A 24,565-nucleotide genomic window follows, 5' to 3' on the forward strand; every position below is an offset into this window, starting at 1 on the left:
CTATATTGATTGATTAGCTCTAGTAATTTTCTGGTGGAGTCTTTAGGGTTTTCTATGTAGGGGATCATGCCATCTGCAAACAGTGAGAGTTTTACTTCTTCTTTTTGAATCTGGATTCCTTTCATTTATTTTTCTTCTCTGATTGCTGTGGCTAAAACTTCCAAAGCTATGTTGAATATTAGTGGTGAGAATGGGCACTCTTGTCTTGTTCCTGACGTTAAAGGAAATGCTTTCAATTTTTCACCATTGAGGATAATGTTTGCTGTGGGTTTATCATATATGGCTTTTATTATGTTGAGGTATGTTCCTTCTCTGCCTGCTTTCTGGAGGGTTTTTATCATAAATGTATGTTGAATTTTGTCAAAGGCTTTCTCTGCATCTATTGAGGTAATCATATGGTTTTTATCTTTCAATTTGTTAATGTGGTGTATCACATTGATTGATTTGTGAATATTGAAGAATCCTTGCATCCCAGGGATAAAGCCCACTTGGTCATGATGTATGATCTTTTTAATATGTTGTTGGATTCTGTTTGCTAGAATTTTGTTAAGGATTTTTGCATCTATGTTCACCAGTGATATTGGCCTGTAGTTTACTTTTTTTGTGGCATCTTTGTCTGGTTTTGGTATTAGGGTGATGATGACATCATAGAATGAGTTTGGCAGTTTACCTTCCTCTGCAATTTTCTGGAATAGTTTCAGTAGGATAGGTGTTAGCTCTTCTCTCAATTTTTGGTAGAATTCAGCTGTGAAGCCATCTGGTCCTGGGCTTTTGTTTGTTGGAAGATTTCTGATTACAGTTTTTATTTCTGTGCTTGTGATAGGTCTGTTACAATTGTCTATTTCTTCCTGATTCAGTCTTGAAAAGTTATACTTTTCTAAGAATTTGTCCATTTCTTCCAAGTTGTCCATTTTATTGGCATATAGTTGCTGAAAATAGTTTCTTATGATCCTTTGTGTTTCTGTGTCGTCTGTTGTGATTTCTCCATTTTCATTGCTAATTTTGTTGATTTCTTTCTTTTCCCTTTGTTTCTTGATGAGTCTAGCTAATGGTTTGTCTATTTTATTTATCTTTTCAAAGAACCAGCTTTTAGCTTTGTTGATTTTGGCTATGGTCTCCTTTGTTTCTTTTGCATTTATTTCTGCCCTAATTTTTATAATTTCTTTCCTTCTACCAACCCTGGGGTGCTTCATTTCTTCTTTTTCTAGTTGCTTTAGGTATAGAGTTAGGTTATTTATTTGATTTTTCTCCTGTTTCTTGAGGTAGGCTTTTATTGCTTTGAACCTTCCCCTTAGCACTGCTTTTACTGAATCTCATAGATTTTGGGTTGTTGTGTTTTCATTTTCATTCATTTCTATGCATATTTTGATTTCTTTTTTTATTTCTTCTGTGATTTGTTGATTATTCAGAAGTATGTTGTTTAGCCTCCGTATGTTTGTATTTTTAATAGTTTTTTTCCTGTAGTTGACATCTAATCTTACCACATTGTGATCAGAAAAGATGCTTGAGATGATTTCAATATTTTTGAATTTACCAAGGCTAGATTTATGGCTCAGGATGTGATCTATCCTAGAGAAGGTTCCTGTGCACTTGAGAAAAAGATGAAATTCATTGTTTTAGGGTGAAATGTCCTATAGATATCAATTAGGTCTAACTGGTCCATTGTATCATTTAAAGTTTGTGTTTCCTTGCTCATTTTCTGTTTAGTTGATCTATCCATAAGTGTGAGTGGGGTATTAAAGTCTCCCACTATTATTGTGTTACTGTTAATTTCCCCTTTCATATTTGTTAGCATTTGTCTTACATATTGTGGTGCTCCTATGTTGGGTGCATATATATTTATAATTGTTATATCTTCTTCTTCGATTGATCCTTTGAGCATTATGTAGTGTCCTTTGCCTCTTTTCATGGCCTTTATTTCAAAGTCTATTTTATCTGATATGAGTATTGGTACTCCTGCTTTCTTTTGGTCTCCATTTGCATGAAATATCTTTTTCCAGCCCTTTACTTTCAGTCTGTATGTGTCCCTAGGTTTGAGGTGGGTCTCTTGTAGACAACATATATAGGGGTCTTGTTTTTGTATCCATTCAGCCAGTCTTTGTCTTTTGGTTGGGGCATCAACCCATTTATGTTTAAGGTAATCATTGATAAGTATGATCCCATTGCCATGTACTTTGTTGTTTTGGGTTCGAGTTTATACACGTTTTCTCTGTTTCCTGTCTAGAGAAGATCGTTTAGCATTTGTTGGAGAACTGGTTTGGTGGTGCTGAATTCTCTGAGGTTTTGCTTGTCTGTAAAGCTTTTGATTTCTCCTTCATATTTGAATGAGATCCTTGCTGGCTACAGTAATCTGGGTTGTAGGTTTTTCTCTTTCATCACTTTAAGTATGTCCTGCCATTCCCTTCTGGCTTGAAGAGTTTCTATTGAAAGGTCAGCTGTTATCCTTATGCGGATCCCTTTGTGGGTTATTTGTTGTTTTTCCCTTGCTGCTTTTAATATTGTTCTTTGTGTTTGATCTTCGTTAATTTGATTGATGAGAACTGGTGAAGCTATGGAGCAATAAAAGACTATGTTATTGCTAAAAAAAAAAATGTGTCTTGGCGTGTTTCACCTTGGGTTAATCCTATTTGGGACTCTCTGGGTTTCTTGGACTTAGGTGGCTAATTCCTTCCCCATTTTAGGGAAGTTTTCAGCTATGATCTCCTCAAGTATTTTCTCATGGCCTTTCTTTTTGTCTTCTTCTTCTGGGACTCCTATGATTTGAACGTTGGGGCATGCACTTCCCAGGTCTACGCCACTCAGGTTCAGGTTCTTGGGTACTCCACAAAGGCACAGACTCAGTTGGGCCTGTTTTTGTGCCCTTCCCAAGTCAGAGCAGCCAGGTGACCAGGTGCTTGGCGAGCACAGTCTCCCCAGGTACAGCGCATCTTATCACCTCCCTGGTCTCAGCCGCTTGGTTTCCTGGGTGCACAGCAGGAGCGCCATCTCATTTGTGCCATGTGTCTCCTCTGGGGAGCTGATCTCTGGCTGCAACCCTCCTGGCAGATGTCAACCGTCCAGGATCCCAGGAAGACTTGGTTAGCAACCGGGAGCCTGCTCACAATTTGGTAGGGGATGCCATCTCTGGGGCTAAGTTTGCCCCTTGCCTTTGGGCTCGCCTGCCTCTCTGCCTCTGGCAGGGGATGGGCCGGTCCACAGCCAGCTAGCTCTCCTCTGGTATTTGCTCATTCCTTTGTTCTGTGAGTGGGCCCAGTAGTGCCTTAGGTTGGAGCTTTTCATGGGAAAGTTCTTTCTCTCTTTCTCTTTCCTTTTGCTTCCCCCCCCCCCCCCGGCTATCCCATGGTTTGGGTTGCTATCTCAAGGTAGCTCCCTCAGATTGCCCTCGGCATTCAGGCACAGTCCTTACCCTAAGCAATGCAGCCCGTGCTTCCCTGTTCAGCCCCCACTTGCTGGTGGTGGACGCAAGCATCTGGGCTACTTTTCTACTGGGAGTTGCAGTTAGGTGCATAATCTGTGGGGTTTATTTATTTATTTTTTCCTCCCAGTTACATTCCCCCCTGAGATTCCAAAATTCCCCACAGACCTGCCAGTGAGAGGGTTTCCTGGTATTTGGAAACTTCTCCTCTTTTACAACTCCCTCCCTGGAATGGGTCTCCATCCCTAACTCTTTTGTCTCTCTTTTTATCTTTTATATTTTGTCCTACCTCTTTTTGAAGACAATAGGCTGCCTTTCTGGGTGCCTGGTGTCCTCCGCGAGTGTTCAGAAGTTGTTTTGTGGTATTCACTCAGCATTCAAATGATCTTTCGAGGAATTTGTGGGGGGGAAGGTGGTCTCCCTGTCCTATTCCTCTGCCATCTTAGGACTGCCTCTCCCCTCCGTATCCAGCTTTTTAAGCTTTTAATTCATCCCTGTTGTATGAAGTTGTTTCTCATTGCTGTATAATATTCCATTGTGTAAATGTGCTAAATGTTACAATCTACTGTTGATGGACGTATGACACCAAAAAGAAATATCATAAGCATCCTAAAATGTGTCTTTTGGTGAACATATGTATATATCCATTTTGGAAATATATTAAGAAGTGAAGTTTCTGGGTCATAGCAAATATATATGTTCAGCTTTTATACAGTCTGCCAAACAGTTTTCCAATGTGGTTATTATACCAACCAACTTAAATTCCTATCAGCAAGCATGAGAGTTCTAGTTCCTTCATGTACCTCCAAACACTTTGTGGTGTTTGTCTTTCTCATTTTGGCTGGTGTACATAACTAAATTTACTAGGTATACCAAACTGTGTGGTCTTCAAATCTGGGTTGTAACTTTTCCTCACTTCTTCATATTTCATTCTGTTTCCTTAACCCTGAATTTTATCTATTAATTTTTGAAATTTATGCAGTCTCAGAAGTTACCCTAGAGGCTCTGTGGAACATGAGGTGTAAATACACATATAGTATTAATACAAATCTGAATCCTCAGCTAATGATGTCATTATCAAAAATCCTAGTCTTCCCTCCCCTCCAGTCCTCACCTCCAATTAGCTGAAAAGCAGCATTGATTCTGTCCCATAATCTGTCTTGAATTCAACCTTCCCACCAATTTCCAGTGACACTTTGTTAGCTCAGGCCTTTATCATCTCATAACTGGACTATTGTAAAAGTCTCTATAGCATATATTTCCATTCTAATCCACACCCTCTTTTCCAGGCTTATTTCTTCCCACCCCAAATTTAATTCTGTTCAAAGAGAAGAATATTCAAAGTATGTGCCATGTGCTCAGTTGCTTCAGTTGTGTCTGACTCTTTGTGACCCTACAGAGCCTGCCAGGCTCCTCTGTCCAAGGTGATGCCAATTTTTCCCTTTCTAGCCAACACATGAGAAGAAGCTTCTAAGGGATGAGAGTAATTTCAAGCTGTAAGGACCTAGATTTCCACACTACAAGCTTGACAATAAATCAAGTTTGTGATTTCATATTCTAATGGGACAGTTGGTATTTTCTGTGTATTAGCCTTCCTGAGACATAAAATCCAATATTGGCCCAATACTTTTTTGTATTCCAGAAAAGTTTAACTGATTTCATAACACAGCAGTACGTTAACTTTTCCCAAAAAAAATCTATGCCTTAGTAAATTATTAACATGAGAGATTAGCTCACAATCAACTTAAGAAACTTCCTTTAGCTCTTCTTACACTAACAGAAACATGCATGAAGCCTGATGGTGTAAGCCTAGTTAGCTCTTAATTGAAATGTATGTCCCTTAATCCCAAGAGGTCAAACTAACCACCTCTCTCTTTTGGCTTTTTCCCCCTCCATTTCTGTATTTATAATCTATCTGATATTGGGCTTCATCATGTATGAATCTGTTTCAACTAGATTGTAAGCTCCTTCAGGTCAGTGCCATATTTGAGTCCTTCTGGTGAGAGGAACCTGATTACAGTGTTGAAATATTAAAATATTTCCAAGTCCATCCTCCAGACACTTTCCAGGTGTTACTAATGATAATGAAAAATGAGAAGAGTTTGACTGATAAGCAAAGACATATGTAAGTGCTCCATAAATATACCACGATTGCAGTCATTTAAAGAAATGAATATACGGGAATATTTAGCAGCAAAACTTAGTCTAGGTATGGGACATGAAAAAGACTTCTTGGGAATTTGTGAATTAGTTAAAATTCTTTGCATTCATATTTCCCTTTGATCTTCAAAAAGTGTCTGGACAAAACTAGAGCTGAAGTATAAGATTCAGCCCTTGGTAAATCATTACTTGGTTAAATTGGTTTTTAACCTCCATTTCCCTTTCTTGTGGGGAATTCCTCCCACATCCTGGCTAATCAAGGCCTGCACTCAGAGTCCTTCTCTACCAGAGTGTAAGGAATCTTTCTCTCCTGCTGTCCCCCATGAAACCAACACTCACTTGTTCTTTGGGGTTCTGCTCTCTGCCAATAGGAATGTGAATACATCTTTTAACATGTGTGAATAGTCTTGCTATTTTAGCCTCACCCCCAAAATAAGACCTTTGGGAAAAAAAAAAAAGACCTTTTGATGTGAACTTTACTCCTATCTTAGGCTGATGGTTAGTGATTTATTTCCCCCACCATCAAAAAAATCTTATTTTACCCATTTGTTTCCCTCTTAAATGTAAAAAACAAAAGAAAGAAAGGGTCCCTTTGCAACTTGCTTTAAAGAGAAAAGACTAAAACTCTTAGATCTCTCCTTTTCCTTCATACACAGTCTAAAAACGAAAAGTTAAAGTGACAGTGCTAAATTTATTTCGTGCTGTATTCCTAACAGTATTCCTGAACTTCTTGGGTTTCCTTTAAGGAAATATGGCTTCCCTGGTGGCTCAGATGGTAAAGAATCTGCCTGCAATGCGGGAGACCCGGGTATGATCCCTGGGTCAGGAAGATCCCCTGGAGAAGGGAATGGCAACCCACTCCAGTGTTCTTGCCTGGAGAATCCCATGGATAGAGGAGCCTGGCAGGCTACAGTTCATGGGGTCGTGAAGAGTCGGACACGACTGAGCACTTTCACTTCAGGAAATATACCTACCCAACTGGTTACTTGGCATGAACAGAATATCCCCCAGCCGTCCAATCGCTTTCATAGTCAATATGTGATTTGACCCGTACTCTGGCCTCCTGCAATAATGTCTGAATTTTACCACCAGAGCTCCAGAGACGTTAAGTAACTGGTCTCAAAGGGTTAAGTGACTGGCCTCTAGGGGCAGAATTGGTCTAGAGCTCTGCCTTGCTCGGGTTAATGCTTCTGCTAGAATGTGGAGCTACACTGGCTGAAGATTAAGAAGCTGCTTTTGATTCTGGTAGATATTCATCTTAAAGGAAAAAAAACCCCTAGTATCTTCATACGCTAGCATTTGAATATTAAATTTTCCTTATCTGTTTCAATTTAAGAGGACTTCCTTGTTCACTTAATTGACTGGTAATTCCTTTGTTTACTACCCCCCCACCCCACCCCCAATCTCAGGATCTCAAGAACCAATTCAGAAGTATTAAAAATGGTTACATTAGGATTTAACTTTTTTTTTTTTAATGAAGTTCGACTATTTCAGAAAGGGGTAATTTAGGCAGGAATGTATGTAGAATTTCACATTTTAATTAAAAAGCCTCAAAATGAAATGAACCTCTGACAGTAACAGATGACTACCTCTAAAAGCTGCCTTACTATCTGATGTATGTTCAGTATTTTCTTGTGGATAATAAGTCCTATGACTTGTTTCAAGAAAAGTGACAGGACTAAAACAATTAAAAAAAGACAAAGCTGCTCTTTTTTAATCATATGCTCATAAATAAAACTGGGTTCTGAATTATTGCCACAGAAGCAACTGACAAAGTATAAGTAAATCACTCTAAGAACCCAAGCTGTTCTTGCTTTATTTTTTTTTGAACATTCAAACCAAATCTCTAACTGAGTCCAATGATGAATTTCCTTTGACAAATAAATATTTGCAAAGTATGAAATATAGACTTTGTGTGCTTCCTAAGGCCAAAGCATAGTGTTTAAACTAAAATTTAATATTTTTCTCTCTCCTCAACTACACCAAAATAAGAACATAACTTAAAAATAATTCTCTCTTGTAGCAGACTGTCCATTAATCATGCTTTAGATAATATTGGCTTTGTGAGTATTCAGGTAGAAAGAAAAACTGTAATTTCTAGATTGATCAGAAAACCTGAGAGTATTTATGGATTGGAAGAAAACAATAAAATCTGGCAAAATGGGATTTTCTGTAACCCCCATTATGAAGTCACGAAAGGTACGTCTTTCAACAGCCTCCCACTTTCCTAGGAAAATTCTTCATGTGGTGATCAGCTTGGGTAGATCAAAGAGTTAATCTACTTGTGATTTGAGAAAAGACTTCCTTTTTTTTTTTTTTGGTTAGGGTGGTGTGTGGGAGGAAGGTAGGAAGAGGCCCCAGAATGAAGTCACTAATTGGGGTTTTCACCTGCTGTGAGTCTAATCGAATACAAAGCCTTATTTGTAGCTGAAGAGGAAGGCAGATTATGCAGAGTGTCAGAATTTCTGCCTAGTTTTAAAATTCCTGTTATTTGGCACTGCCATTTGGGAAAGGCAGACTAATAGTTACAGCTTTGAGCTATCCTTAAGGTGGACCAGGAATGCAGATCTGCCTGAACCACCTTAACCAGTATCCATGTTGAGCCGTTGAGCTGGAGGTGGTGGGTTCCCTATACCTGGGTAGCTCTGTAGTTGGCAGGCTAATAGGTACACAGCAGAATTCTTTGCCAGGGAGGAACTGCTGGGCCTGTGAGGTTAATGGAGTGTGGCTTGATTTTAGTGAAAATGCTAAACTTCACATCTTTTCTAGATGTTCAGTCTGATATAGGTGGCTCGGTGAAGCTTTGAAAGATCTTATTAGAAGAATACTGTTTGAGAGAGAAGCCCAGTGCCACTTCCTCTGGAGCCTGTGTGCTGAAATCTCTGGTTCACATGGTAGCTGGCTCAGAGAACTTTGCTCAGTCTGGCTTACTCTGCCTCCCTGCAGGGAAAGAGCCTGGAAAAATAGGCTTTTGTGTGGGTGTGAAGTACGCTGTGTCTGAATGTGGAGGTCCCTTCATTTACCAGTTAATGCGAACTGACTGGATATGCTGATATCCCCAAGATGTGGGGTTTCAGATTGATCGAAAGGGATTTTTACACATATTTTAATTAGCACACCATGGTATTTGCCCTAACAATGACTCACCATCACTGGAAGCATTTGTTAGACGTCTGATTCACTGTTCATGGCTAATACTTGTACTGTGCAAAGAGAAACACGAGATCCTTATGTGTTTACTGGATAGATAGCCAAATGTTGAAATTTTACTATAAACTGTGTATTAGGCTTAATTGAAGTAATACCTATATTCCAAATGAATTTTTATAAAATGGCGCAGGTTATATACTTAAGATTGAGATTCCTAGGTGGTGCTAATACTGAAGAACACGCCTCCCAATGCAAGAGACTTTGAGAGGTGGGTTCAATCCCTGAGTTGGGAAGATCCCCTGGAAGAGGGCACAGCAACCCACTGCAGTATTCTTGCCTGCCATGGACAGAGGAGCATGGCAGGCTACAGTCCATGGGGTGGCAGAATCGGGGACATGACTGAAGTGATTTAGCATGCATTCATACTTAAGATTAGTGAAGAAACAAAAAGCAGTTTGGATGGAGACTCTTGGAGCCAGAAGGAAGCTGGACCCTAGCAGGTGGTGAAGTCCTTCAGGGCCATATCCAGGCAAGTCCCCACTGCAGACCATTCCCTGTCTTTTCCTTTCCCTTGCTGATCCTCATTTCACCCTGGTAAAGTCAGGCTAACATTGAAACCACAAGTAGCTCAGAAGAAAAGGGATGTGTTGGTGGAAGCTAGGAACAGCCTGGCCTCTACCCTTGAATGTTCACACACACACACACATACACTTAAATGGAATCATCCAAACCCATGCCATGCATTACTGCCATGTCCAAAGGATAGCTCTATTCCTGCCATCTTCCCTCTGAGTTCGACTCGGGTGTCCGCCTGCCTTTCACATCACACCGCCATCTCTGAGCCATCAGGCTCAAGACTGAACTCATCATCTCTCCCTGACCCTCTTCTGCCTAAATCTGTCCCCCTCTGGCTGAAAGTGCTGGCTTGGTGAGTGTTACTCACCCAATCTTGGGAGTCACCCTAGAACAATAATGCTCAAATCATCCTCCACCTTGGCTGCATGTCACAATCACCTGGAGAGCCTTAAAAGTCCCAGTGCCCAGGGCCAATTAAATTACAACCTCAGGGTGGTAAGACCCAGGCATCTGAATTTTTAGCATTCCCCATGTGATTCCAGTGGCAGCCAGACTTGAGGACCATGGCCCTAGATCTTCCTTCTAGCTCATGTATATGTCCGATCAGTCAAGGCTCCTGTAGTTTGAACACTGCTGTATTATTTCCCCACTCTCTGCCACTGTCATTGTTCAGATCCTCCTCATGCCGCAGTCAATGTGTATCTGGTGTCCTAATTCCAGACTCTTCTGATTCAGCCCTGCACCATTGCCAGAGTGATTTTTCTGAAAGACGAATCTGACAGAGCCACACTCATGCTTAAATTCCTTCCTTATAAAGCTCACCCATACCTTTTAGCATGCAGGTCAAACTTTGGATCAGCACACCAGGTCCTTCCCAATGTGCCCACCTCTCTAATCCCTACCTTGACATTCTCCCAGAGATCAAGGAGAGCCCTAAAGCCCTGAGAAAGAATCATCTGTTTCTTGTCTGTTTCTTGCTGTGATCACCATTTATAATTACTGACTTGCTTTTACCCCCAGTAGGCCAGAATCTCCTTTGGGGCCTGAGGAGGCTTCTAGAAATATCTATCCAGTGACCAAGTCTAATCTCCTTTTCAGCTCCAACTGGTGGAGTTAACTTTCTCCTTGATGGTGGTCCCTACTCAGCAACCAGCCAAGTACCCCAGAGGGTGACTTTGACTGGGTGGGTCCCTGTTTGATCTGGGTCCTGGGAGAAAAAACAGATCATACACTCAAAAGTGGTACTTGAAGAAAGTGTGGTGAAAGACTATTTACTAAAACCTGAGCACTGCAGGAGAAAGAACAAGGGTGAGAGGAGGGAATGGTTTAAGGAACTTGGAGCATGCTGATGCTGTAGAAATGACTACGCAGCGAGACTCATGGCCAAGCATAAACTCGGCCACTGGCAGGCTTAAGACCAACAGGAGGGAGGTTGGGGAGTAAATACCCCGACATCTCTCTCCTCCTACCCTTTCATCTCCTGCTATAGGCCTTTCATCACTGCTTCCCATTGGCTGAAAGTGAAAGAAAGCCAAAGGGCAAGAGAGCCTGATTGATGCCATCCACAGAGGTCCAACCCCCTGGGCCACAGAGCAGGGTGGAAAAGGGTATAGAACAGAGCTGGAAGAGAGAATGGGGATATACCCAGTGTAGTCCCTTTGATCAGAGAGGTCCTCCTTTTTCTAAGTACTAACAACGTTTAAGTGGTTCAAAGACGAGTTTGGTGTATGGAAAAATGTACTAGGTGGCCTTCCTAGACCTTATCCTATTTAATTCCTTCCTTACCTCTGTTTCTAGCAAATTGACTCTCCTCTGCTGTCAGCCAGCAGTGGGATCGTTTATGAGTACACAAGAAAACATACAGATCTTCCTCCACAGTAGGAGAAGCCACTTCTCTGCACAGCAGCCTGACAGAGTGGCTAATTACATGGGCCTTGAAGCCAGACTCCCTAGTTCCAATCTTTGCACGGTCACATTCCAGCCATGGTACTAGGGACCAGTAGCTTGTGGTAGGTTTTAAAAGCAGGATTTAAACTTAAGTTGCTTTATGCTCTGTGGTTCACATCAAAATAGTAATAATGAGGAGGAAGAGGAGAGCTACTACAAGCAAGCAATTAATGTTTTATCATACATGGCATCACTATATAATTGATATATGAAATGAAGATATATAAATTATATTCTTTTCTTAATGGCTTTCCCTAATAAGCAAAATTGATAATCTAACTGAAATAAATAGCAAAACAGTTGCTGTGATGCCCTTTTCATTTCTTAATAATGCTTTCTGTGTTTAGTTTTGAAAATAACATTGAGATTTGGGAAGAAGCCTTCAAAGTGCCTATAACGCCAGTCTAAAAAAGAACCTAAAGATGTATTTTTGAGGATTGCCATCTGTCAAATGTAAAAGGAAATCTGAATAGTAATTTCTAATTTTCCTTTTTTTCCCCCAGTAAATTGTTTCGAGTAGTTTTCTAGCTGGACACTGAGAAAGTAGACTTGAGCATTGATTTAAGAGAAACATAGCAGAATTCCCGAATCTTAAGCAGGTAATTTTAAAGTGTAAAACAAACCAGAAAGGAAGAGAAAGACAATGTTTCCTAGTATTTACAAATGTGCATGCTGGGAGGTTTGCATCTTTTCATTGGAATACATATAAACAATATTTAAGTCATTCACTTGCTACATTGACACAGATATGACATCACTGATTAACTGCAAAGGCCACCACACCACTTCATTATCACAGAACACGAATCCCTTTTCACCAAAGATAGGGGCAGACCTAGAATCTCCAGTGAGACCAAGGGACAGCCTCACGCAAAGCCAGTTCTGGTGTGCCCTCTGCCCCCAGACCTTAATAGCAGCTGAGTCCACAATTCACTGGCTCAAAATAACTAAAAGATAGCAGTAATATCTCAGTGTATCAGGTACAATGCCAGAAGGGCCCTGCGTGTGTGTTCAGTTGTGTCTGACTCTTTGTGACCCCATGGACTATAACCCACCAGGCTCCTCTGTCCATGGAATTCTCCAGACAAGAATACTGGAGTGGGTTGCCATTTCCTCCTCCAGGGAATCTGCCCGGCTTAGGGATCGAACCTGAAGCTCCTATGGTGCCTGCATTGGCAGATGGATTCTTTAGCACTCAGCCACCTGGGAAGCCCCAAGAAGTGCCCTAATTGTTTTAAAATAGCAACACCAATCAGACCTGCATGCATGGTGTCTTCCCTATAAAGTTTATATTTGTATGTGATTTGTCAAGTGTAATGAAGAAACTTCGCACTCCCTTTCCCTTTGGTTCACGCACATTATTTTTGCCTCTTTTGCTGCGATGTAGCAGATAGGAAAAGGAGATTGATAGCTAGAGTCCTTTCAGCTCAAATATTCTGGCCTAGAAGGGGTGAGGGGGAAATGTTGAGAAAAAGAGAGGACATTTAAAAAGAAAAAGGGAACCCTTTAAACTGTAAGCTGAAGAAGAATGAATCAACCAGAACAGAGAGTGAAAACGAAATGGTTGAAAGACTATAAAAAGAAAAGCAGGCCCACAAAATAAATGGACAAACAGGGACAATGAAACCACTAAGGAAGTTTATCTGAAAATACCCGTTGGACTCTTTAATCAAAGATATTATGTGAAGGTTGAGAAAAATTCTTGTGCTCATGAAGGCTTTCTTCTCGTCCGAATATTTCCAAGCTTGTCACAATTTTGCATAGTTAACCTGTGTCGTCATATTGCAAACTCTGCAATTAGAAGTATTTGAACTACCAGGCCCTGTAACTTTTCCAATAGAATGTTCCATTGGAAAAGGTTTCCTTTTAGATTTCTCTGAAGGATACTAAAAGATCACACTGTACCACACCATTGGTGGTGGTTTTTATTTAAAGAGTCTATACTACTGGTTCTCAAAGTTCACTGTGCTCAGAGTTTCTGATTCAGTAGCTCTCTCTGGGCTGGAGCCCAGGGAATTTTCATTTTGAAGTTCCCAGGCGATGCTGCTGGCCCTGGGACTCCCGGATGAGAATCACTGCTCTGTCACAAATACACAAATGCTTCCTTAAAACCTATTTAGCCCAGGAAGAATGAAACTAGAATTTCATGTCCTTACAGCTCTATCAGTTTAATCTTCGATTGGGGCAAGGCGGGGGGAGGAAGAATTATGCTGGTGAATTTTTTCTCTTTCACTCTTTAAAAAGCAAACTCTTGAGCCCACACACTTAATTATCTGCGATGAGGTCATTTGCACCTAGGTCATTTATTTAGGCAACAAGTTGTCTCGCTGGAGGATTTAAGGGGGTGCTGGTAGGGCAATGTGTGGCTTCAAGGTTCCGGGCACTACCTTAAATCTCCTGCTCCGTCTTTCTTTTGCTTTTCTCTTTTTCCTATCCGTTATGAAAGACCCGACTGCCTACTGCCGGGTCTCCGGGAGTCCGGGTTCCCAGGGCGCTAGGTAGGGGCGGAGCCCGGCCCAGCCCCGCCCCGTCTGCCTGCAGCGCCCCCTCCCGCGCGCCGCCCGCCCGCCTGCTAGCCCGCGCCGGCTCCTCCGCAGTGCTTTCAGCTTCGAGCCTGGGCGGCGGCGGCGGCAGCAGCGGCGGCGCTCGACTTTCGGGGAGCCCGGCGGCTCTGGGAAGCTCACTACTCCGCTCACGCCCTCCCCCGACCGCGGAGCCCTAGCAGCCATGAGGGAACAGCTCAAAGGGTAAGTGCACCGCGCCGCCCTCAGATCGCCGCAGTCCGTGCACTTGTGGCACGAGCAGGGTGCTGGCAGAGGCGGCCAAAACTTACACTCGCGTGGCGGCTCGACCCCGGGCTCCGGCCGGCCGGCGATCAGGGCAAGGTCCCCCCGCGGCGCCGCAGCAGGTGCGCCCCCGGGGCTCCCCCCTCCCCCCCGGCGCCCGACTCGCTGGGAGCCCTTTCCCCCGACTTTGGGACGGGCTCGGAGAGAAAAGGCTGATGTCTCGCAGTACCCAGAGGGGACAGAACGTTCCCCACGCGGGGACTGGGGCTGCGGGAGCTTTTTGCTGCTTTCTGTGCTGTGTGGACGCAAATCAGCCAGGCTTCCTAAACCGTCTCCAGACCTCGCAGAAGGAAGGGGCGCGCCAGGCTCTACCTTCCATTGCTCTGCAAGTGCCAAAAGGTCAACTTTCTGCCTGATTTCTTCCGAGGATTCCAACTGACATTTCCCTGGTTGCATTTTCTACTGTGTTCGTGCCATGCCCCAAGACTTGGAGAAATCAGGAGAGAAAGAAAAGGCAAGGAGAGCCCAAAAGTCAAGGATTTGACATAGAGGATTTGGGGTGTTTTTTTTTTTTCCTTTGCCCTCTGGGGCTGAACGTGGAGTCATTTCGGGGTGTCCTTCTCCAGGTGTCTATGCCGTCTTTAAGCAAAGTTTGTCATTCTTGGTCGAATCATGACAATGAAAAGAGCAGGACACTGTTTATCTCCATTCAATTTGAAGTTAAGTTTGAAGCTTGATTTGAAAGGGTTTGGTTGCCCAAGAGAGACATATTATTAATTATAAAATACTTTAAAGTGGAAAAAAAATTCATCCAGGGTAAGTGATGAACCGAAGTCTTTAAGTGAAATAAACATATGTGGCCAACAAGCTCTTCTTGGTCTCTCGGCTTCTTTATCCCTGTGGCCTCTCCCTGTCACTCCCCATCACCCTTTCTTTTTCGTCTAGATTTTTTATTTCCTTGTCCCAAATCCCCTCTTTGGAGGATCCGGTTGCTCTTGGAAAAGCAGAAGAGCAAATGAAACAACATGGCTATATGAAAGGTTTCTGACCCTTGATCACCATAGAATTGGTTTCAGTCAGCATTGTTTGATCTTGGATAGGACACGACCCTGAAGTGAAATTGCTTTGGCCGAAGTTGAGGGTGGGTGGGAGTTAAGCCCTGAAAAGCAAACAGAATGGAAGAGGAATAACAGCTGGAACAGTCACGGAGACAATCATCTTTGCCCTGGCTTGAGCCGAACAGAACAAAATGTTAATAGTGACAGGGAGCAAGAAATGGGGACTAGAATAGGGTATCTGATGCTTACACTGACACCCACCCCCTCTAAACCCCATACCCACAGTAGCAGAAACTTTTAAATATATTTTCCCATTCCCACCCTTCGAGTCTTCCAGCAGTGGCAGCCAAGTTCAGCATTCAGCATGCAAATGCCAAGGTTTCTCTAGAAAAAGAGTCTGATCCCCAGATTAAAGGGAAATGATTTTGTGTGTGTGGATCAATGGGCTCCAGATTATATATGAAGCCAAACTCTAATCCTCTGCAAATCACAAGAGAACGCTACCTTTATATCGCTGCATAGGGATCACTTTCCTCCCTGGGAAATAGTGGAAAGATATTTTTTAAAAAGGCAACTGTTTGGAATATTTTCAGTACCAAATAACAGTGGTGGCAGAAGAAATCTTAGTTTAATTAGGTAACTGCCATTTTCCTGGGGAGAACAGTGGAATTTTGTTACTTTTTCTAAGTGTTTAGTATTTGTTTTTAAAGAAACTAAAAAAAGCAATTCCAGTAAGTCTGATATTCCAGCACTGGTAGTAGGAACAGCTCTGAGATGGTTATAATAACCTTACACACTACTTAAAACTAAAGAAGGTGAGAGAAAATTTAAATTGTGTGGCAGGAAATTAGGTCAGTCCTGTGCTTGATGGAGTAATGCTTTAATTTCTTATTATTGACACGTAGGTGTTGCCAGGGTCTTTTGTCACATCCAGTGATTGTGTATTTTAATTTGTTTTACGTTCTTATCATGGCCCAAAATAAAAGGGAAAACAGAGATTATGGTAGCTCGTACACACTAAAAAAGAGCGGAGGGAGGAGATCAGAGTTTGAAGGCTGTTCAGAGAGGCATATCTGATGCCAGGTTTTGGAACCAGCATGGCCAAAATCAATAACATTTTTTAAAGATTTAAAGGGCATTTTAAAGATTATTTATGAGGCTAGTCTCTGTGAATGCATGTATGGAATTTTGATCTATGTTGAACATCACTGTTTTCAGGAAGGCTGAACAAAGCTGTAACATTAACTTGTGAACAGGATTCAGAATTGCCTTTCGAGTTGGACATGGTGTATGGGGAACGCGTTAACGATGTGAAAAGTGAAGTGCAGAAAAGACAGTTGCTTAAAAAGCAGTACCACCACCCGTCCACCGCCACCTCCCCAGCACAGCATATTTTTCTATATTGTCTGTATATTCCAGGCAAACCTGAGCTGCTTCCCATGGAGTTAATGAGGATCCTTTCCTGTTTTTGAAGATAGGCACAGAGTCAGATACAGCTGTAAAACCAGTATTGATCAGAGACCAATAATTGATTTGTCCTATAAAGTAGAATGTAGGTAGGACTTATGCAGGTTTGTGTTTACCGTTTCATCCTGTTCATACTCATTTTTCCTATCTGTTTAGGAGGTTAAATATGTCCCACCAGGCCTTGGATTCATCAAAAATACCCACATACAGTGAAATGTGTATTTGGTTCTCCATATAGTTACTCCCAAAGCCGAAGTCATTACAGCTATGTTGCCAGTCGTTTTTAGCATTAAATGATTAAAAGATTATTTTTCTAGTTGGGAGGATTAGTCGCACCCTTTATTCTTTTCTTCTTTGCACTTGTGCTCACTTCTTTCACTTACTGCTGGGTTGTAATTGAAATGAAGCTAACCCGGCAAAGGTGAAGTATAGATTTGTTTTTCTAGTTACTTTGCATTGCTTCAAAATAAAAGGTTTGTGTGTTGGAGAGTAAATGAAGATTGACTTTTGGACTGGTTTGAGTTCATTGATGTAGGTTATTTGGATCCCCCAGAATCACAAGTAAGTGGGAGAGAGAATGAGTACCTTGGTAGGACTAACTAGTATCTGGTAGCTCAGGAATGGAATATGGAAGTGGAGGCTTAGAATGTTTTCCTTCTTCCAGTAATGGACATTTCAATTTCTCTGTGGATGGATGGATTAAATGATAATTTCTAAAATCTCTTTCATAATTTTTAATCACTGGAATAAGTGGGGCTTCCCTGGTGGCTCAGTGGCGAAGACTCCACCTGCAATGCAGGAGCCTCCGGAGACCAGGGTTCGGTCCCCGGGTCGGGAAGATCCCCTGGAGGAGGGCATCACAACCCACTCCAGTATTCTTGCTTGGGAAATGGCTTGAACAGAGGAGTCTGGCGGGCTATAGTCCATGAGGTCGCAAAGAGTCAGACATGACTGAAGCAACTTAGCACGCACGCAGGGAACTAGATCTCACATGCCACAACTAAGACCCAGTGCAGCCAAATAAATAAATATTTTTTAAAAGGTAGAGCTGTAAATCAACAGTCATGAAATCTTCTTTGGAGGGAGGGAGCTCCCTGAAGCTCCCATTCAGTCTCTTCTCCTGTCACTCAGAGGCAGGTTTCTCTTTTCTTTGGGGATCGCATTTGATACAAGTTACTTCTTGCCCGTGTTCCCCCAATTTGACGTCCATTACTGATGGTGGCTTTTCAGACTGGTTCTCTCTGTCTCTGTCAGGTCTGGTTTATCAGCTCAGACAGATGTTTTTCTGCCCATCGATTGAAGATGCTCCAGTCCTCCCACACGTGGTGGAGATGGGGTGTTATAATTACACAGCGTGTGTAATAAGAGCCTGTACATGTGGACACATGTGCTTTCCCCCTCTTCTCCCTCCCTGTCTCCCTGGGGCTCACATATGATGGCCATAGGAAATGGCAGAGGCCTAAATGCAGGGTGGTCTCCATAGCAGGTAACCTCTCCTTGCCGGACACTTGTGTACAGAATTGGTACACAGTCTCATTTGGAGCTTAAAAAAAATGCCTGAGAATAAGCAACACTTTTTTTTTCTATGAAGCTGCAAGCTGCAGCCTTCTTGTGCTATGCATATAAAGTACCCGTCCCTCCCACCCCTTCTCCAGATCATAAACCATTGTGGACATGGGGCTTTCTAAAACTCCCTACAGCATGCGCTGCATCTTTTGCTTGTCTTGCTCTGCAAGACTTGGACTCGACTCTGCTACATTCCCTCGGCTGAGAAGCCCCTGTCTACTCCTCACATGCAGATCGCCTCTGTGGAAAAGTCAAACAGAAACGGACAGGTGTGAAAGAGATTGAAGCAGCCCTTCAGCAAGGAACCCTTTCTTGTAAATTTCTTTCACTGGCCTTCACCGTTCACTTACTGATTGGGAAATATCAGAGGGCTGGTCTCTGAAGTTGTGCAGCTTGGGGAACTGCCACACATGTTTGTGTCATTTGTGATTGTGTTCTATTTAGCAGACCACAGTAAATGTTTCTCTGTTTTGCATATTTTCTGTAAAACAGGGGCAGCACATATTGAGCACTGCTTTTGCCCCCTGTGAAAGGTCTTAAGGTGTGGCAGACTTACCACAGTTGGATCCTCATCTCTATCATAATCAACTAATAAAAGCTTTGCTTTCAAGGGGCAGTAATTTGGGAAATCCCGTGAACAGAGGTGCCTGGCAAGCTACAGTCCATGGGGGTCACAAGAGTCGGACACGACTGAGCGACTAAAACAACAACTTGGGGGCGCCACATAATAGCAAAAATGACCACATATTGAGTGCCAGAAGGTATCAGTCACTGACCTATACTAAGTCATCCTTTAACACCCCTACGTGAGCGGGGCAGCCCCAAATTTCACAGCTAGTGTGCCACAGAGGCAGTCTAATCCTAAGATTTAACACCTACACTTGACTTTGTTGGCCTCCCCAAGCTCCTCTTTCTGTGTGCAGCCTCTGTGTTTTCTACTCCCCTTCAAGTGTCCACATTTAAGCCATTTCTCCTCTCTCCATCTGCCCCCCACCCTTTTCCCTGAAAGATGATGAATAGGCTCTGCTTATGAGCACCAAAATATCATTCAAGGCTGCATTTTACTGCATCAAAGGCCAGCCAGGTAATCCCCCAAAACTGGAAATATGATGCTGTGGTGATTTATGTAGATGGTCCAAAGTAAAGGAAAAGTATATGTAGTTATCTCTCCCAGGATTATTCCTGGAATCGAATGAGGAACAAAGGTGTTCTGTTCTTTTTGCGGCAGGAGCTGATAGCCGGCAACCACACTTACCTAAACTTCAAGAAATGGAAGGGAACTGTGAATGCTTCATTCAGACCCAAGTAACCATAGGAAAAGGTGCAGTGGTGTAGCGAGTGCTGAGTCAAAAAGACATTCTAAAATAATGGGAAGAGGGAAGATATGATCTATGAGTCGGGCAATGGATAAACCCTAAGCTGACATCATCATGGAGATGAGATCTGGATACAGAGAAGAAAGTAAGGGAAACATGTCAGGGGCAGTGAGAGCAAGTGAGAAGCGAGGCGATTGATTTCTGAAATTAATGTCCAGTATCTCTTTGACAGAGTTGAATAACCCTTGTCTGTGTCCTTTCGGTATGTTCCGAGTTGGATGGCTGAAGAAACCCTGATTTTCAATTATTGATTACATTTCCAGGCCCTTTTCTGATAACAAGTGCACGCAACTTGTGGGCGCAAAAAATAAACAAATGCTGGTTACAAAATCATGATCATATTGCTTTTCCCATTGAAAGCAAAGGTAGGGGCCTTTCTGTTGTAAAATAATTTGTCAGTAGAGGATGGAAGTCCTTTGAAGTCATGAAGCCAAATGATCGAAAAGCATTTTGTGCTTTTTTTTTTTTGGTCTCTCTTTTTCTCTACTATTCATTCTAAATTCTAAAGTCTCTCTTTGTGTTTTATGTTTTAGCCACGAGACCCAAACAACTTGCTGGGACCATCCTAAAATGACAGAGCTCTACCAGTCTTTAGGTAAGGACATGGCCATCTTTCCTCCAGATGAAATGATGGATGACTCATAGGATAAAGTAGTTTGTAGTGTGCAAGCCATTTGTTATCTAAATATGTCACTAGATTGTTTTAAGAAGTGAGAAACAGCAGCACCTTTCTATTCAAAATTGACCATCAGCTTTCCTTTTTTCCGAGGTTGGTTAAAAATAAGTTTTAGGATTTCATTGATTCCTGAAAATTCAGTATATCTGAGCAGGTTAAAAGGCCTTACTAGTTTTTTGTTGTTGCTTAAAAGGATGAGAAAAAAGTACTTGCAATGGATGGCAGTTTTTTCCCCCAAAGGAAGAAAACTGTTTCAAGTTGTTCTGATTGATTTCTTCCTTGTGAAACCAAGAAAACACTTTTGCCAAACCACAAATGTTGTGTCAAGGAATTTTCTGCAGTCACTGCAGTGCTCATAATCCTAAACGCATCAGGTTATCAGCATGTACATTTCAATGATTGGTCTACCATGGCTTGTTTTGTGTTTGTGTGAGAGCCTGGCAGCACCCACCCTTCCCATAACTTGGAATTTTTTGAACAGATGCACAGCCTCCAAATAAGGGTGAAACACCAGTCTTTTTAATGCTTGATGAAAGTCCACTCTCTGCCATTTTTGATTCCTCAGGAATAATCTGAACTGAATCCCCTAACGTTGCAACTAGTTGTTGTTTTAATTAAAAATCGTCATGTCTTCTCTACTACTAAATATTTTTAAACTCTCTTTTTGTGACTAAATGTATTTACAGACTGAAATGCACGAGGTGAACTCTTTGGGTTTTAAGTTATGTGAGAAAACCCATGGGAATCAGGATACTCAGACATACATTTTCAACGTGTGTGTATCCACATATCTGTGTGTAGCTCCTACTGCCCTTCTGCCATCGGTTCCCTTTGGTTAATGAATTCCAGCTATGAAGACAGGGCGTGGGGGCTTCCCAGGTCACTCAGTGGTAAAGAATCTGCCTGCCAATGCGGGAGTCATGGGTTCGATCCCTGGGTCGGGAAAAATCCCCTGGAGGAGGAAATGGCAACCCACTCCAGTATTCTCGCCTGGGAAATCCCATGGACTGAGGAGCCTGGTGGGCTACAGTTCATAGGGTCGGAGAAAGTCAGACACGACTGAGCGACTGAGCATGCACACATGAAGACGGGATAGGAGATGTTAGCGTCTCCCCCACCCTGATTGTTTTCATAAACTTTTTCCAATAAGGACCTACTGTGTAGCACAGGGAACTCTGATCAATATTCTGTAATAACCTAGATGGGAAAGGAAATTAAAAAATAATAGATATAGTGACATGTGTAGCTAAATCACTCTGCTGTACACCTGAAACTCAATCTTATTAATCAACTATCCTCCAATATAAAATAAAAGATTAAACATAAAGAAAAACATAAATGGTAGAAGTTCCTTCTAGAAAATCTGGGGGGAAAAAAGCCAAAGTGTGTAAAAGAAAAGTCACTTAAAATTCTACTAGCCAGAGATACTCTATACAAGTAATATTATGTCAGCCCAGTCTCACAGTAAGAGTTTGTGTATTTGTGTGTGTGTGTGTGTGTGTGTGTGTGTGTGTAGAGGCACATATGTGCACACACACACTTTTAAAAACTGAAGGAAAATCAGGATCAACTGATCTTCAAGTGCTACATTTTCAGCCCCTGCAGAAGGTTTCTGGCTTTTATGCTGCATTGTTAAGACCACAGGTGGAAAACTTGAATGCTTACATTTTGGTAAATGAGAGAATGAGACTTCATCTGAAGTAGGCAGTGGCTGTGCTGAGGGAGCTGGTCATCCTAGCCCAGTGCTCTCAAGGCTCTGGATTTTTCAAGACAAACTTGAAATCTTTCAGTAAAGAGCTTATTTAAACTGGACCTACTGATTATAACCTCTGGTTTACAGGGTCTCAACCCGCTTGTAATTTTTCCTGTTCTAATCACAGTGATCTTTAGTTATAAAATTTTACTTGACTTTTATTTAAAAATGAGAGGGACTTCTCTGGTGGTTCAGGGATTGACAGGGAGCTAAGATTCCATATGCACAAAAAGATGAAAAATTATAATTATTATAGAATCAATACTTGTTCAAGTTTTTAAATGTTTAAAAAATATAAATAAGCTACCAGAAAAAGAAAAGATAAATCATCTGTTACCCATCTCTTAGCTAACTAATGTGTAACCATCTAGCAGGTATCCTCAAAAATTTCTCTCTATGCATACATTTTTACAAAAGTTGAATCATTCTTTTTGTAATCATTTTTTATTCAGCTAAAGGAATTGTACCTCGGCCATCTTTCCATTTCATTGCATTGTACACTCTACCAGCTTACTTTGAAGTACTCTGCAATGAGAATTCACAAACATGGTTGATACAGAGCTAATTATGAACTCTCAGTGAAGAGGTGTTTGCATCTTCAATCAGAATTAAATATGCTTTTTATCATCATATTTCTAAAGTTTTCTCAGTAGCTTGATCATTCAAGCTGGTAATCTGGCATGGTTACTAACCCTGGGCAAATCACCTGACTGTGGAAGATAATGTTATTTTACAGTTGCAGGGAAATTTAGAGCTCATTTGTTAGCAGACTTATTCTTTGATGAAATCAACTTAATTGAGGTCATCTACATGGAATAAAATGCTGCCATCATAAATATGTGGTCAATTCCACCACCATTCATTCCCCCCCTTTTTGAAATTTTGTGTTTTGCCCTCCTAACAACAAACATCTTGGGAATGAACTAAGTGTTAACATTTGATTTTCAGCTTTCAAAACTTATATTTCCCATTTTTTTGTTACAAATCCTGTTTCCCAGACTTTTATTCAAATGGTGACACATTATGTAACATCTTCCAGTTATTGAGAGCCTCCTTGTGCCGCACATGGAAATGGATGTCAGCAACCATCATGCCTGGTAGAGGGTGTCAACAGCCTTCTTTCACAGAGTGGTGAAGTCAGGTAGAGAGAAACCATGTGCCAGGCTCAGCGATAAAGAATCTGCCTGCAATGCGGGAAACCTGGGTTCGATCCCTGGGTTGGGGAGATCCCCTGGAGGAGAGCATGGCAACCCATTCCAGTATTCTTGCCTGGAAAACCCCCATGGAAAGACGAGCCTGGTGGGCTACAGTCCATGGTGTCACAAAGAGTCAGACACGACTGAGGGACTAACACACTCTACTCTACCCTGGGATCCACCCCAGGTCTTCTGTTACTGTTTGCATTTACCTCATTTATTTTATTAACTTATGAAAGTTTGTCCTTGTAGGTTACCACGCACCTGCTACAAGTAGGGTTGACAGTTTTACCTATGGATAGGCAGTTATTTGAATGGTATTTCTGGAACAAACCATTCCATTTCTAGAAACAGTATGGTGGATTCCAGGACAGTGGACACTCTTCCTTTCACTATTGCCAGGTACACATGGAGTGATTGACTTAGTAGTTTGTTGGGTGTCTACATCCTGAAATAACCTACAAGATTAAGTACCCTTACTAGCCTTGTTGTTTGTTGTTTTGTCACTCAGTCATGTCTCTTTGCAACCCCATGGAACTGTAGCCTGCCAGATTCCTTTGTCCATGGAATTTCCCAGGCAAGAATACCGGAATGGGTTGCCATTTCCTTCTCCAGGCAAAAACAGCACCTGAGCATTAACTGATGGAAGGCTATGTGATTACTCAAAATGTTAATCTTGCAGATCTCTACATAGTACAATTCTTAGGTGATTTTCTTTTTCATTCTTCTTTTCTGACTTTCTACAGTAAGTTTATACTATTTACAATACTATATTTAACAGGAAAATTTTATTCATCTGTACTATCTATCCCTTTCCTTAGAGTCCCTAGAGTTCTAATTCATTAACCAATGAGAACCTGTGACATACAGGCAGCAATAGTCACATATATACCTTCCCCCACATCACACATACATAGACAAAATTTAAGTCCTGATTCCCCTAAATTTTATCAGATAAATTTAAACACAAAGAGATCATCTCATGTGTTGTTAGTCTTCAGATATGTACATTCATAAAAAGCCGACTTAAAAAATTGAGTAGTAAAAGAAAAAAAAATTGAGTAGTAAAGAAGATAAGACTAGCTTATTATAAAAAAATGTAAAATAATTATTTTCAAGTTATTCTCAACAGATCTAAAATAGCTTTTTTGAGTGAGTTTTCATCAAAGTTTAAAAATACTGTGTTTTCCCCTTGGTTTAAACTGTGTACATGTTTAACAAATTCCAAGTTATGAAGGAAGAAATTGTCAGGCTCCCACACAAACACAACACAAGGTATAGTAAAGAAATACTTTAAATGTTCACAGTGGTGACCTGACAGTCATTAAGAAGTGGAGCACTGGAATGGCTCCAAAAATTTTTATACGCAACATTAACGGTTTGGCAAAAGCATTGTTTTGTTTGCACAAAGAAATCAATAAGAACAACTCAAAAAGCAA

At 41.6% G+C, this 24,565-nt stretch overlaps 1 protein-coding gene across 14 annotated transcripts in view; it reads left to right on the forward strand.

Annotated features, from left to right (window-relative positions):
- The window catches only part of DMD (dystrophin), a 2,532,480-nt gene that overhangs the window by 2,366,218 nt on the left and 141,697 nt on the right, over positions 1 to 24,565 (forward strand). For 10 of the 14 annotated variants that reach the window (XM_043457704.1, XM_043457699.1, XM_043457698.1 and 7 more), the window contains one exon: positions 20,035 to 20,096. In XM_043457704.1, coding sequence (XP_043313639.1) covers positions 20,035 to 20,096 — 62 coding nt within the window. Of the gene's footprint in view, positions 1 to 13,838; positions 13,996 to 20,034; positions 20,097 to 24,565 lie in introns of those variants that run through there. The other 4 variants (XM_043457709.1, XM_043457712.1, XM_043457710.1 and 1 more) reach the window with 2 other exon arrangements.

This window comes from Cervus canadensis, chromosome X (assembly GCF_019320065.1).
Source record: "Cervus canadensis isolate Bull #8, Minnesota chromosome X, ASM1932006v1, whole genome shotgun sequence".
In the NCBI taxonomy this organism is placed as follows: domain Eukaryota; kingdom Metazoa; phylum Chordata; class Mammalia; order Artiodactyla; family Cervidae; genus Cervus; species Cervus canadensis.